Genomic DNA, 13,280 nt, shown 5'->3' on the forward strand with positions numbered 1-13,280 from the left:
CTGATAACTCCACAAACGCGCGCGCGCGCAAAGCGGGAAGCGGCGCGGCGCCCAACGACGCTGCGAGCGAATTTCTGCGCGTCCTGCCCACGCTCCACTCGCACCGCCCGCCTCCAGTCAGAGGAAGGTGAGAGCGCGCGGGGAGTCCTGCTGCCTTCTTCAGACGCACAGCGCGGAGCGCACGGGCGCTTTCTCCGTCTGCGTGAGGCGAGGGAAGAAGGCGCGAAGAGCTCCCTAAGAAAAGTTTCTTCAGAATGGATTTAAATACGAATTGCAACCCTGTGCCGCAGCAAAGCCCCACGTTGATATGCAGGATTCGCGAGGAAATTTATCTGGAGAAATGTGCAGAAGGTAATTCAATTTATACACAAAGGTATCATGTTTGGTGTGGTGTTATATGTTATGCTGTGTTTCCTTGTATTAATGTTATGTTGTAGCATGAATCTTAACGACAGATTGATGTTTAATTGCTGTAATATTTCGATTTGAAGTAACATTTTAAAAATGTAATAAAACAAGTTGTATTCAAGGTGATTGATTGACGTTTGTCTTAAGTGAATATGCCACAGACTGTCCATTTGACTTGAGTTTTTTTTCACTCCTTGTTTCAGAATTTGGATTTCACTCCTTGTTTTCGTTATCGCATCCTCTCACCTGATGATGCATTAACGTGGCCATTCTTTTGTGCGCCGGATCAGACATGTTTTTGTGGCAGTGCAATTCGAATGGACATGGAACCTGATAGCCCCTTGCACGGATTCCATGAGCTCCCCAACAGCATGTCCAACCAGACCACGAGTCCCAGTTATCCGCTGAATTTCACTGCGGATTACCCAGACTATGATAATTACTCGTGGCCCGACTATCCAGTTAATCTTTTCCCTGCCCCCGTTCTAACCGGTATCACAGTCACCTGCACAGTTCTCTTCGTCATCGGGATCATTGGCAATATCATGACGATGCTCGTAGTGTCCAAGTTCAAAGACATGAGGACCACCACCAACCTCTACCTGTCCAGCATGGCCTTTTCCGATCTGCTCATCTTTTTTTGTATGCCTCTTGATCTTTTCCGGCTGTGGCAGTACAGACCTTGGAATTTTGGGAACGTGTTGTGCAAGCTCTTCCAGTTCATCAGCGAATGTTGCACCTACTCCACCATCCTGAACATCACGGCCCTCAGCGTGGAGCGATATTTCGCCATATGCTTCCCGCTCAAAGCAAAAGTGGTCATCACCAAGGGGAGGGTGAAGATGGTCATCTTGGTACTGTGGGCAGTGTCCTTTGTGAGCGCTGGACCGATCTTTGTTTTGGTCGGGGTGGAACATGAGAATGGGACAAACCCACTTGACACAAACGAGTGCAAGGCCACGGAGTATGCCATCAGATCGGGGCTTCTGACCATCATGGTCTGGACCTCCAGCATCTTCTTCTTCTTGCCCGTTTTTTGCCTCACAGTGCTCTACAGTCTGATTGGAAGGAGACTGTGGAGGAGAAAGCGGGAGACGATTGGACCAAATACGAACATACGGGATAAGAACAACAAGCAGACTGTGAAGATGCTGGGTGAGATTTGCATTTGTTCTCCAAGCGCTTATAAAAGTATTGTACGGAGCAAATACTTATACAATCAATGGAGAAGTAGCGGCACCATCTGAATTGCTAAAGTTTCTTACCAGAGCTAGCATCACTCCTCACGCCTGGCCCAGCACCATGCAACCAATTTTTTGGTGATAATGGTGCTCTGTACACATTTTCACAATGTGTTGGATAATCTTCTCATTATTGTAGATTATAAGAAAATTGGTAGTGGCAGAGAATTTCAGGGACCAAATAGAGGAACAAGGCTGACGGCCAATTTCCTTTATAAGTTCATGGAACTCAAAGAAGGTGCTCAATACCTTATACATTATGATAGGTGTATTGTGTTCCTTATGATGGATGGTTCCCTTTCTCCTCCGCCTACCCATCCTAGTTCCTCTGCTACCTCTGCACCCTTTTTGTTACCTCAATGGGATATCCCCTTTGTACATCACTTTGTTGCTTCACAGCTAGTTGTATGCTTTATAAATTCCACACATACATAGATCCATAGGTGGTCACACCATCATATGTATGTATGTATGTATGTATGTAATGTATAATGCACAAACCTAGCTGGGGTGCAGGGAGGTTCCCAGCTAGGTCACTTGCATATGCGCATTCATGGTCTTGCTATCATATATAGGTATGTGATTTATAAAGCCGGTAGCTAGCTGGGCAGCAATGGAGCACTGTACATAGGCAATGCACCTTGGGATTACAGGTAGTGTGTAGGGTTCGCAGAGATGGCTGGGATGGGCAAGGAGTGCACTGGAGCGGTATAAGTATGGTTCAGTCGAACAATCCCTAACTGGTTGCTCTTCGAAGAGTAGGGTCTTCAGCTCCTACCTGAAGGTTAGGATGGAGGATCCCAGTCTGGTCTAAGTGGATAACTTGTTCAAGAGACAGGATGCACAGCAGGAAAAGCTGTGCTTCCTAGTTTCTCCCCTCTTGCTGTTGTTTGCAGTCTGACAATGTCATGGCTTCTGGGGAGGTGCTGGCCTCCGGAGATGGTGAGTTTCTCAGCCAAGAAGAGTTGTGTTCGGGTGTGACTAATGTGTAGGTGATGCAGGCTGCCTGGAACATGAAGCATGCTTGAAGGGGCAGCCAGTGTAGCTCCTTAAGCATGAGGGTTATTTGGCCAAATGTTCTTTGTGCTGTGATGAGGCATGCTGCAGCATGCTGGGCGTCTTTCAAAGCGATCAAGGTGTCATCTGGGACTCCTGCCAGAAAGCAGTGGCTAGCGTCTAGGTGGGAGATGACCACATGCTTCAATACTTGGTCTTGCACTCATCTTAATGCAAGATATTTTTTTTAATTATTCATGTGTTTTCTGTTCACAAAACCTTGCACCAAAAGGCAGTTTGTAATGAGTTGCATTTATAAAACGCTTTTGTGTTGTCCAATAATTGGTGACATACAGGTTTTATGTTATAATACATGACTGGGATTTATAACGCACACTGCTCTTCCGGCAGTCTCTAGGTGCTTTGGTGGATCTGAAAGAGACAGGAAAATGCAAGATAGCTTTGCTGCTGTGTTCATGCATGTGGTTCAGAAGTACCCTGGTACAGTGTGCTGGCATGGTTCTAAGAGGTCTGTGTCAAGTGCTGGGTAAACCGCGTTTCTGTATTTAATAAACATGCTATCATAAGTGTCTCTTTATCAACTCATGGCTGTGAAGTGGCACAGCACAGAATAAAGGAATCTTAAAATCTGGGCAACCTTTAAATAAATGTACCAGCGGCAGGAGGAATTCTGCACTGTGTTGGCTCAGGTAGCTGCACTGTGATGTCATAACACATCTGGCATAAGTTATTACAGCTGGTCATTTCATGTTCCTATTGCAGGCCAATAGTGATGTTACAAGTAGACTTTAATATGACATAGATTTTTAAACCGATATTGTAGGCTTTTGTGGATGAGTATAATAATAATAACAACAACAAAAACAACGTGGGAATATACAGAACCCGATCAGTGGCCATCTTGAACTATTTGTATTTTGTATTTATTGATTTATAAACGCTTTACACCAAAGCGCTTTACAATTGAACAACTTAATACATGAAAACATAAACAATATAACGGTAGAAGCAAATTACAATATGAATCAGTCAACACAGTGAGAAGAGCAATTAACTGAAGGAAATAGGGAGAATAGTGGAGTAGGACTGGGTGGGGGCGGGGAGGGGTGGTGATGAGTAGTAGGAGGGAAGGGGAAAGGTGAGAGTGGAGAGGTAGGGGAGGGGAGGGAGATAGTCAAGGGGAAAGATAAAGGAGGGAGGGGAGGCAGGAAGTGGAAGGGGTTTCAAGGATTCCAAGGATCTATTCCAAGGATCATTATGAAGAGAAAATGTTGATTGAAATTATGTTTCTATTCAAAGTTGTTTGGCAAAGACTAATGAAAATATGTAGATTTCTTAGAAGTCAGCTCAGTATTACTTAACACAGCAATGTGGTGTTTTTCTGACCAGTAACTGAGTTAAACTCATGGCATATGGAACCTGCCAGGGTCCTTTAAATGAAGTAAAGTAGGCAGCTCTCTTTACACTGGTTGTATTTAATTCATTTTTTTGAACATGTAGCTGTCCATAAATAGTTTGTATCCAAACATTATTAAAACCGACTCTTAAAATAGTTCTTTTGTGCCTGCTTTGGCTAAAAAAGTGAACATTTGTTATGGTGCCTGTATCTATCCGTCCATCAGTAGTCACTGTACATTTGTTTGCACTGAATGCGTTTATCTCGATCCACCTTCTCTGCAGATGCAACCCTTTAAATACCCAACTTGAGTCCCAATTCAGTGAAATGTATATTCCTGGAGGAAAGCCATTTAGGACAGAAAATGCAAGCATCCAGAGAAAGCCAATGTGCCTGTGCACATGTTTGAGGGCAGGATTTCTCAGACATGGCACTGAGCAAAATAGCTCTTCAGTTATGGTAGGTGATGGGTCTTTTGTATCTCCTAGAATCGGGAGTCGAGGGTGTGGCTTGTGGTTAATGCACCGACGTGGGGTTTAGCAATCCCATATATCTCGTCCTAGCTAATTGCTGGCATGTTAATGGCTAGGTCAATGATATTTTATTAATGTATTTGATTTTTATATAGCGTTTTTATCCAAAGCGCTTTCCGAGAAATATAAAGGTCGGTAGAAAAGAAGTATGAAGGTAAAGCAGGAACAGTGAAAGGGCTTGATTTATAAAATCATTTTAACATGTGAAAGTGCCCATAAAAACATTTGTGTAACTCGGGCCCATAGACTACAAAAAAAGATGTCCATTTAAGACGGAAACGCCAGAGAGAGTAAATGTTATTTTAAGCACGTTTCGAAGATAAACACTTGTTCATTTCTGTATACCTAACCCATCATAATTGAGGAACAAATATGCAGGACGTGTTTGTATATAAGTTTAACTAAGCTATTGTATACATAGAAAACCATAATTAGACTCACACATATACGTGTGTGTGTGCCTTCTCCTGTGTCTTTGCAGCCCCTCGTGCCCCTTGCAAATGCTGCGGTACCTCTGTCAGTGCTTAGAAGTCCAGCGCGAAATAAAGGAGCGCGCAGTGGGGCTGCGTGGAGAGGGAAGCCGCTCGTTGCGTAATGCAGTGTTTATTATCGAACTGCGGCAGGTGCATAACAGCGTGCGGCGCACCTACTACAACGCAACCAAGCGTCAGGCTTATTTTCACGTATTAGCGTTTCCTTGCATATTCCTCACACTGAACCCATTCCCTTCTTAGTCTACCACTCTTTAAAGTAATCGGATGCCTTGGCAGTATTCCCATGAATGATATCAATATATATTGCTGCAAGGCTAATGGGGGCGGTTCCCTGTCTGCTGGCCTGGGATTGACAGTTTCCTCCTGTCCCATAGAATGGCAGAGCAGTGGACAGTGCTGAAAGGTAGCGCGTGCTTGGCGTTTTTATTCATTGCCGTTATAGAGGATATTTGGCAAGGGAACACGGAACTCGTATCTTCCCACGACTGGTCTTCGAGACTTGTGTAAACTCGGAGAAGGAATTCGTTTGTACCCAGTGCGTCATAATCGGTGAAAATAGTCTGTCTAATATGTCTTGAGATATTATTGTGGCTATCGTAGGCAACCGAAAAAACATCAAACAATATGACACCGAACACACATGTTCATTACACTTGCTGATGGAAGCAGAGTGTTTAGAGAGACGGCTGTTGACTCTACACATCGCAATGAATGTATATATATATATTTCATATTTTACAACAAGCGCCTACATGTGTAACAACTCACTCCAGTGTTCCAGTAAGAAGAAGGGAGATCAGAGAGTTTCAGGGGTATGAGGTAAAAGGAAATGTAATGAGAGGGAATGCCATAGATCAGGGGTCTGCAACCTTTGGCACTACAGATGTTTTGGACTACAAATCCCAGGATCCCTCCTCATTGAATATGCTAGCCGGGGCTGATAGAAATTGCAGTCCGACAGATCTGGAGAGCCAAATGTGCAGACCCCTGTCAAATATATTGCCCCCACAGCCACCCCAGAGTCTACATTAATAATCTATCCCCCTGGCCCTGAAGTTAGCCGAGTCCCAAAGTCTTTGAGTGCTGTGGAGAAAAAAACAATATCTTAAGTTTGCAGGGATAGCCTTCATACAGAGCCCGCCTTCTTGAACCCTGAAGATGTGTCGAATGTGCAGGAAGGAGGGGGTAAGCAGGGTAGTGGGGCTGTAGCTGTCCAGAGATCATTGCAGTGTTAAAGTAATTATTGTGTGGGATTTGAGGTAAGGAGCGTTGCTGATTTTTGGAAGGGAGGGGCTGAGAGGAAGAGCCAGACTGTATATGAATGGTGACTTGATTTTTAATATCCAAAAAACAGGCCAGGCCACCAACATTAAAGTAGGATAACAATTTGACAGGCGCTGTCAATACACAAGTAGGACTGCACTTCAGTAGCCCCAGGGCAGAGGTGGAGGTTCTCTAGTTTGTATTGTCAATGTCAATTGATACTTTAGCAGCCATTGCAGAACATGGATTGCTAATCGAGGTCACCTAAAATAAAACATAAAACATTTACAAAACTGCAAGTCATGCCTTTAAACATGTATTGCATTCAAATGAATAGAACATGGGCAAGCACACAGCTCTTTCACCCCATTGTTCAGGAGGATGTGCAGCCAGAGTGCCACTTAGAGCAGTAATCTGAATGCACGCTGTTATTAGGGATCCACGTGGGAGAACAGTGCTTTCTGCAAGCCATGAGCACTGCTTACTATCCACCACCTCAAAACAGCGTTTGCTTGTACAACTGCAGCCTCTGCTGACAACAGATCAAACAGAGAAAAAACATGGAAGTCTTAATGGAACAAGGGTATGAAGTGTAATGTGAGCAGCAGCACCAAAAGCATCCACCAAGATTGTGACTGACCTTGCATTTAGGGACAAACATTGTCAGCGCATGTGCAGGTTTCGAAGTTGAGGGGAGCTATTTTGCTCCTTTGTGTGGCCTACAAGAGCCTGCTTATCTTGACACCAGCAGCAACAGCCAGGAGCTAGTTCTTGGCTCCCCAGTCAACTGACGCCAAACAAAACACACCTATGAGAATTTAACTCTGCATTTGGCCACATCTATACAACGTTTAAAGAATAAGTGATCAAACATTAAGTGGAAGTTACATTTGTCGAACTTGGTTTGAGCTCCTCATTACCCAGTGGTAGCTGCTGATCACTGGTTATTCTGATACCAAGGAGACACTTTTAGTTCCTGCTTATCAAATCTTAATTCAAATCACTGCATGCGTCCTGCACTGATATCACAATCATGCTAAGTGTAACCTTTAAGAAAAAAGCCCCTAGACTCTTTCTTCACTCTGACTTTTAACTTGGTCTTTGGGCAGTTAACAACTGGTATGGTCCGCTCTTGCAGGCTTTATGCTTACACAAATGCCTCATCATTCTGCCTCATATTTTGATTGAGGATAATCTGGAACAAAGCTCACAGAATCACTTAATAACTTCACCTTTTGTTCCTGGTCTGAAGGACTCTACTGACTGGGTGTTGGGAACCTTTTTTCATGATTTTGGATTCCAAAATATTTACTGACCAGATTGGGTAAAACAAATGTCATTAAATATTGAACCAAAACATGTATGCTCTTTCAGTGAGAGTGATTAATGCCCTGTCATCAGAAAACAAGAATATAAGCATCCTCTTGCCATCTACTGGGAGTAGTTGCAAGTGTAAGTATGTGTGTATGTATGGAAATTCCCGGTGGGAGCTGGCCAGGGCATGGGCGACTGTTCAGAAACATGGGGCGGGGAGGAAGGGCTTGACTTTGCACAGCAGTATCAGTTGGCACCATGCTGTTTGGATCTTCTTGGCGATGTGTCTTTTGAATGAGGGTTCACAGTTAGTGGTAAAGTTGATAGATTCTGCTCTGGGTGAAGTTGGAGCCTGAATCAGATGTGCTTCTGGTCAGTCAACCAACTTTGTAGTTGGAATGTGTGGTGGGGTTTCCTAGGATAATGAATTCAGTCATTTGGTTGAGCTTCAGGTAGGTGTTCGACTTCAAGGTTTGGATGAGAGAAAGGCAGTATGTAAGTCAATGCATGTTGTGGATGCAATTGATTTTTAGGTAGAGCTGCATGTCATCTGCATATTGGTGTATCTTGATGTGAGTGTTGGCAAGGGGTTCACCCCATAGGAGTTATGTAATGCAGTGTTGTACAAAGCAGGGATAGGAAAGCAGTGCTTCTCCAAATGTTTCGGACTACAACCCCCATGATCCTTGACCATTGACTACACTATTTAGAGCTGCTGGGAGTTGAAGGAAAATCCCCTGGAAATCCACTGGTTGGCCTATCCTTGCACTACAATATTGAGATGGAAATTAAAGTGGTGGCAAAAGACAAATTAGATGCGTCCTCTGGGGCTGCATATTATGTTGCTGGTCTGCGCTCCTTTACACAATTTAAACTTAGCTACATTTCCCAATTACAAGTTGAGTATTGCCTTTAATAATAGGTGAGCATGCTACAATCATCCAAAGAGTACATGCATAGCAAAGGTCAGATAAGGTGAACCAGGTATACAATAGTACTTATTGTATACAATAGTGAGTGGATACATTATGTTCTTATGTGTAGATAGCCTTGCACTCACAAAATCTATGTAATGTACAATCACATCAGTATTTAGTGTGCAATACAACCACTATTCTCTTAGCTGAGATTCTGTTAATGGCAACCAGTGGTATTTTTGGCCCCTAAAACACTGTCAGCAGGAACATTGTTCCAAAAAGATTGCTTTTCTTTAACATATTTTCGTCCTTTCATTGCACAGCAGGTCAATTTAATAACATCTCCCTACTTTCTTTATGGAAGCGTTGTGCACTGCGTTTGCTTGCTGTGTTTCTTTCCTACACAGGGCAAACCACAATTACTGATTTGAACCGTTACAAATGTTCCCCTGATGGAAGGGAGAATGGCAGAGCCTGGCTAAGAATCAGGAAGCCAGTTCCTCCTCTTCACCGGGGTGAGCATTCGCTGCGTTCCAAGTGACATTGACAGCCAACGCTGACACTGGGTCAGGGGCGATTGTGACGAAATGACTTCTGACAGGAGTACACGGGTCAACCAAAACTGCCCACTCAGTGCCCACACTTCTACAACCCGGTATGCAGTTTTTATTTCGAAAATGTTATAGTGAAAGAAACATATCGAGTATTTTATAACGAAAACCTTTATACCAAATGCATTTTGGGGAGGGGTAAAGGATTACATTTTTTTGTGAAATGTTTGGGGTGGGTTCATAAGGGTGGTAAAGGTGGATTTAGGGGGAACCCCCCGGACCCTCCAAAAAAAATTCTCTATAAAGGTTTTCGTTATAAAATACACAATATATGTTTCTTTCACTATAACATTTTCGATAAAAAGATGTGTAACCTAAAAACGGTCAGTGACCCCATCATAAAGGTAAAACAGGCAGAGGCCAGAGATATACCTCCTTCTCCTTTTGTGGTCACGTGGGAAGGGGGAAGGCTATTCTCTCAGAAGTTGTGTGAATGTGAGCCAGAAGCAACCCAAACACCAATAGCACAACCATTTCATAACAAAAGAATGTCCAATTAAGCTTATATAAAAATGTATACTTTAATTACACAAATCAGTTGTACTTAATGATCAAAAACGATATAAAAAACCCACCCCTGTAAAGGGAGACAGAGAAATGGAGAATGTAATGATGCAGCACTCAGGATACTCAGCAGAGAGGAAAAACAGGCAAGGACTGCAACGAGTTCTACAGGATACGTCTTGCAGGAAAAAGGTTCAAAAGGGACTTAATCACCCTCAAGGCTCCAGAAATTGGACAAGGGGGACAAGGTCACTTCAAAATACCTGATTCCAAAGTGTGGCAGTTCGAAGGTGTTGAACTAGGCTTCGGGGTGCTGTAAATGTGGCTTAAACCAGGTTCCGGAATAGCCAGTTTTACTGGTCCAAGCAGTGAGTTGGCGTTGAGTCGGTTTGAAGAGGGTGCTCAATGCAGGTTTGATGGCTCACCAAGATCGGTTTGAAGGTCCAGTTGGTTTGAGAAGTTGGTATCCAGTTATAGAGGTCAATGAGTGATACAATGCTCTAGCAGTTTAAGCCAAAGTGTGGCGGATCAAAGCTGTGTCCCTGATGGTCTGATGTAATGTTCGAGTGGCAGTGGTTTGAAGTTGTCTGCAGTGGCAAACTGGTTTTTCGAGGCAAAAAGGGGACATGCTCTACCTGGTGTGATGCGGTAGTGAGCTGGTTCGAAGGTGCAGCAACAGACGTTCAGAGTTCGAGTGAGTGCCAAAAGGAGCACTGCAATGTCCTGTTGAGACGAATGCAGAGAATCCTGTTCAAATGTGGTTCGATTAGTTCAAGGCGATGAAAAACAGGGATCCTGGATGCTCTGGAACCCAGGATGCTGTGAGTGCCAATCTAGGGGTTCAGGCACAAAATGAGTCCTTGTTCTCTTTCTCCCAACATGGGGAGGCTGGCTAACACCTGCATGGCTTCTTCTCTTACAGTGAGGTCCTGAGTACCAGTTTAGCTGGCAGAGAGGCAGGTCCTGCTTCAGCAGCAGGTCACTGCCACTGATCCCAGGGGGTGTATAGGGATCAGCGGTTGCCTCTGCCCTGGAGCACCTGTCTTCACCTCTGGCAGAGAGACTTGGGGAGGACTGTTCTCCCAACACTGTCTAGATTAATTCTTCCTTGAGTTCTGGATGGTCCAAAAGTGTATCAGAGAAGGTGTGGGCGACCCCCTCTTTTATAGGACAAAGACCGCAAAGGATTGTGGGAAAGCAAGCCTGATTTAAGTGGTCCAATCTCTGTCAAGTGGTCTTTGTCTTGTTACATCATACCCAAAGTGCTTTCTACTTATGGAAGTGTAGGAGACATGAAGGAAGGCGAGATGCAGAGAAAAGCAAAATAGTGAAATCGTTCCCCAAATATGATGAGATCCCCCTGACTACACTAACTCTTCCCCTTTCACTAACCCGCATCATCAAAGGCCCTTTGACATGCAACATCCTGGTTTGAGGCTGGCTATTTTATTTAGGATGTGCTCTTTGAATCCTCTTTCCCAGGATTGCTTCTTCTGAGGGCTGTCCTGCTGAAGAGATGTGTTACCCAAACTTACTAATAATCAAAAGAAAGGCATCTCCCACTGGCTATTGTGCTACTGGTTTGAGCGGAGACAGCCAGTCATGGGAGAATGTACAGAACCTGTCCCGGGCAGGCCTAGGCTGACAGTGATGGCATGCGTATGATTCACATCAGATGTGGCTTTAATAATGATGTCAATGACCAGTCGCTGTATCCCAAACTCAGGTATGTCTTATGTTTAAAGATTAAACTTCCACCGGGATGATTGCCCATCATAATTATGTAGGTTTGGAACAGAGGTGCAGATTTTAAATGCAGCCTCTGCCATGAAGTGTCTTGGCTCTCACCACAGCTGTCACCTGAGACCTTTGAACCTGCTCTGTTCCAATGGAGAGCAGGAGCGGCAGACCAGGAGACTGATGCAGCGGGGCACATGTTTCACTAGGCGTTTGACATGGAGCTTAATGAAAGGGGGGGGGTCTAGTTAGCACAGATTCCTATCTATAAAAAAGGCCAGGGCTGCTTCACCCTTGTCAGATGGCTATTCTTCACAGATTTATTTCAGGAACCACAGGATTTACAATTTAATGCATTTGGTGGCAGAGGGAACAATGGGCCTCATTACAAGTTTGGCGGTATTCCAGTGGCAAACCCACCATAATTCCTGCCAAATGTACTTACCGTCACCTCCACTTTGTCCAGCATAATTACCGCTGGATTGCAAGTGGTGGCATGGCAGTGTTGGTGCTCATTTATGGGGATTTTGGTAGAATTACCGGCAGTGGTAATTCTGCAGATTTGGCTGTTTTTTGGTGGTAAGGTGGCAGAATTACATCCAGCATTTTGCTGGAGGTTTTATCTCCACCTCATCACCAGGGTTATAGTATGACAGTGCAGTAATGCAGCAGTAATGCAGAGTTACCACTGTATTGCTGCTGTTTCTTTGCAGCACTGCCATCCTTGTAATGATCCCCAATTGTTCTCCGACAGTATTAGATAGCGATAGTGTTTCATTAGAGATTATATCACATAGAACCTAAAAAGCTTTGTAGTTTCATAGTGAAAGAAACAGAATTTGCTTTAAACCGTTATGATTTCTTTTTTCTTTATATATTTATAGAGCGCTGCAGCCCACAGGCATCAGGGCGCTAACAAAAAGACACCGGACAACATAGGAGAACAGGACAAGTGAAAGGTTCAGTCAGTTAGTGGGACAGAGCTTGGATGAGCAGGAGTTTACTTAAACAGTGCAGTTTTTAGGTTTTTTCTGAATTTCAAGTAGTTGGGCTCAAGTCGGAGATCTAGTGGAAGTCTATTCCATTTGATCATGGCTAGTTTGGGGAAGACTCGACCCAAGCCATTGGTTCTATTAGTTTGTCCAGTTTTAACCAGCCCTTTATTTTCCGATCTTAACGTCCGGCTGGGTACGTAGGGGCTGATTTTTTTCTTGAGATAGTCCGGCACAGAACCATAGAGACGGTGATGAACAAAAGACAAAGGGCCTCATTACGAGTGCAGTAGAGGGTTAACGGCGCCGGTAGAGCTGCCAGCGCCATTAACCCTCTACCGACTCATTACGAGGTCTGCTAGCGGGTCCCGCTAAGGACGTCTGGTAAAACCAGGCGTCCTTAGCGGGACCCGCTAGCAGACCAGGATGCTAACAACGGGCCCGTCATTACCGGGCCCGTTGTTAGCATCCTCCCCATTCCCATTGAGCCCTATTGGGGCTCAAATGGGAATGGGGATGTACCGGGTCCCGGGAAAGGGAATTACCGGGCCCTCCAAGGTCGGAATGGCCTGGTAATTCCCCATTCCAGGAACCTTGAAACGGTACCCAGTATGGGGGTAGCCATGCCGCTAGAAGCGGCATGGCTACCTCCAAACTCGTATTGAGGCCCAAAGACTTGAAATTGATGCCGTCTTCGATAGAAAGCCAGTGAAGGGCTTTTCGGTCTTCGGTAATATGGTCTTTTAGATTTGCCAGTGATTGTCCTTATGGCATTATTTTGAATGACTTGGCATTGTGATGTATCTACCAGGCTGACCCAGGTAAGTGAGAAAGGAAACATGCTTTATTTACT

At 44.4% G+C, this 13,280-nt stretch overlaps 1 protein-coding gene across 1 annotated transcript in view; it reads left to right on the top strand.

Moving 5' to 3' along the window:
• The first annotated feature begins 615 nt into the window (after nt 1-615).
• GHSR (growth hormone secretagogue receptor) overlaps nt 616-13,280 on the top strand; it is a 281,674-nt gene continuing 269,009 nt past the window's right edge. The window contains exon 1 of the mRNA XM_069618737.1: nt 616-1,563. Coding sequence (XP_069474838.1) covers nt 726-1,563 — 838 coding nt within the window. The 5' untranslated portion in view covers nt 616-725. The remainder of the gene's footprint in view (nt 1,564-13,280) is intronic.

This window comes from Ambystoma mexicanum, chromosome 10, assembly GCF_040938575.1.
Source record: "Ambystoma mexicanum isolate Mex_15411 chromosome 10, UKY_AmexF1_1, whole genome shotgun sequence".
Taxonomy (NCBI): domain Eukaryota; kingdom Metazoa; phylum Chordata; class Amphibia; order Caudata; family Ambystomatidae; genus Ambystoma; species Ambystoma mexicanum.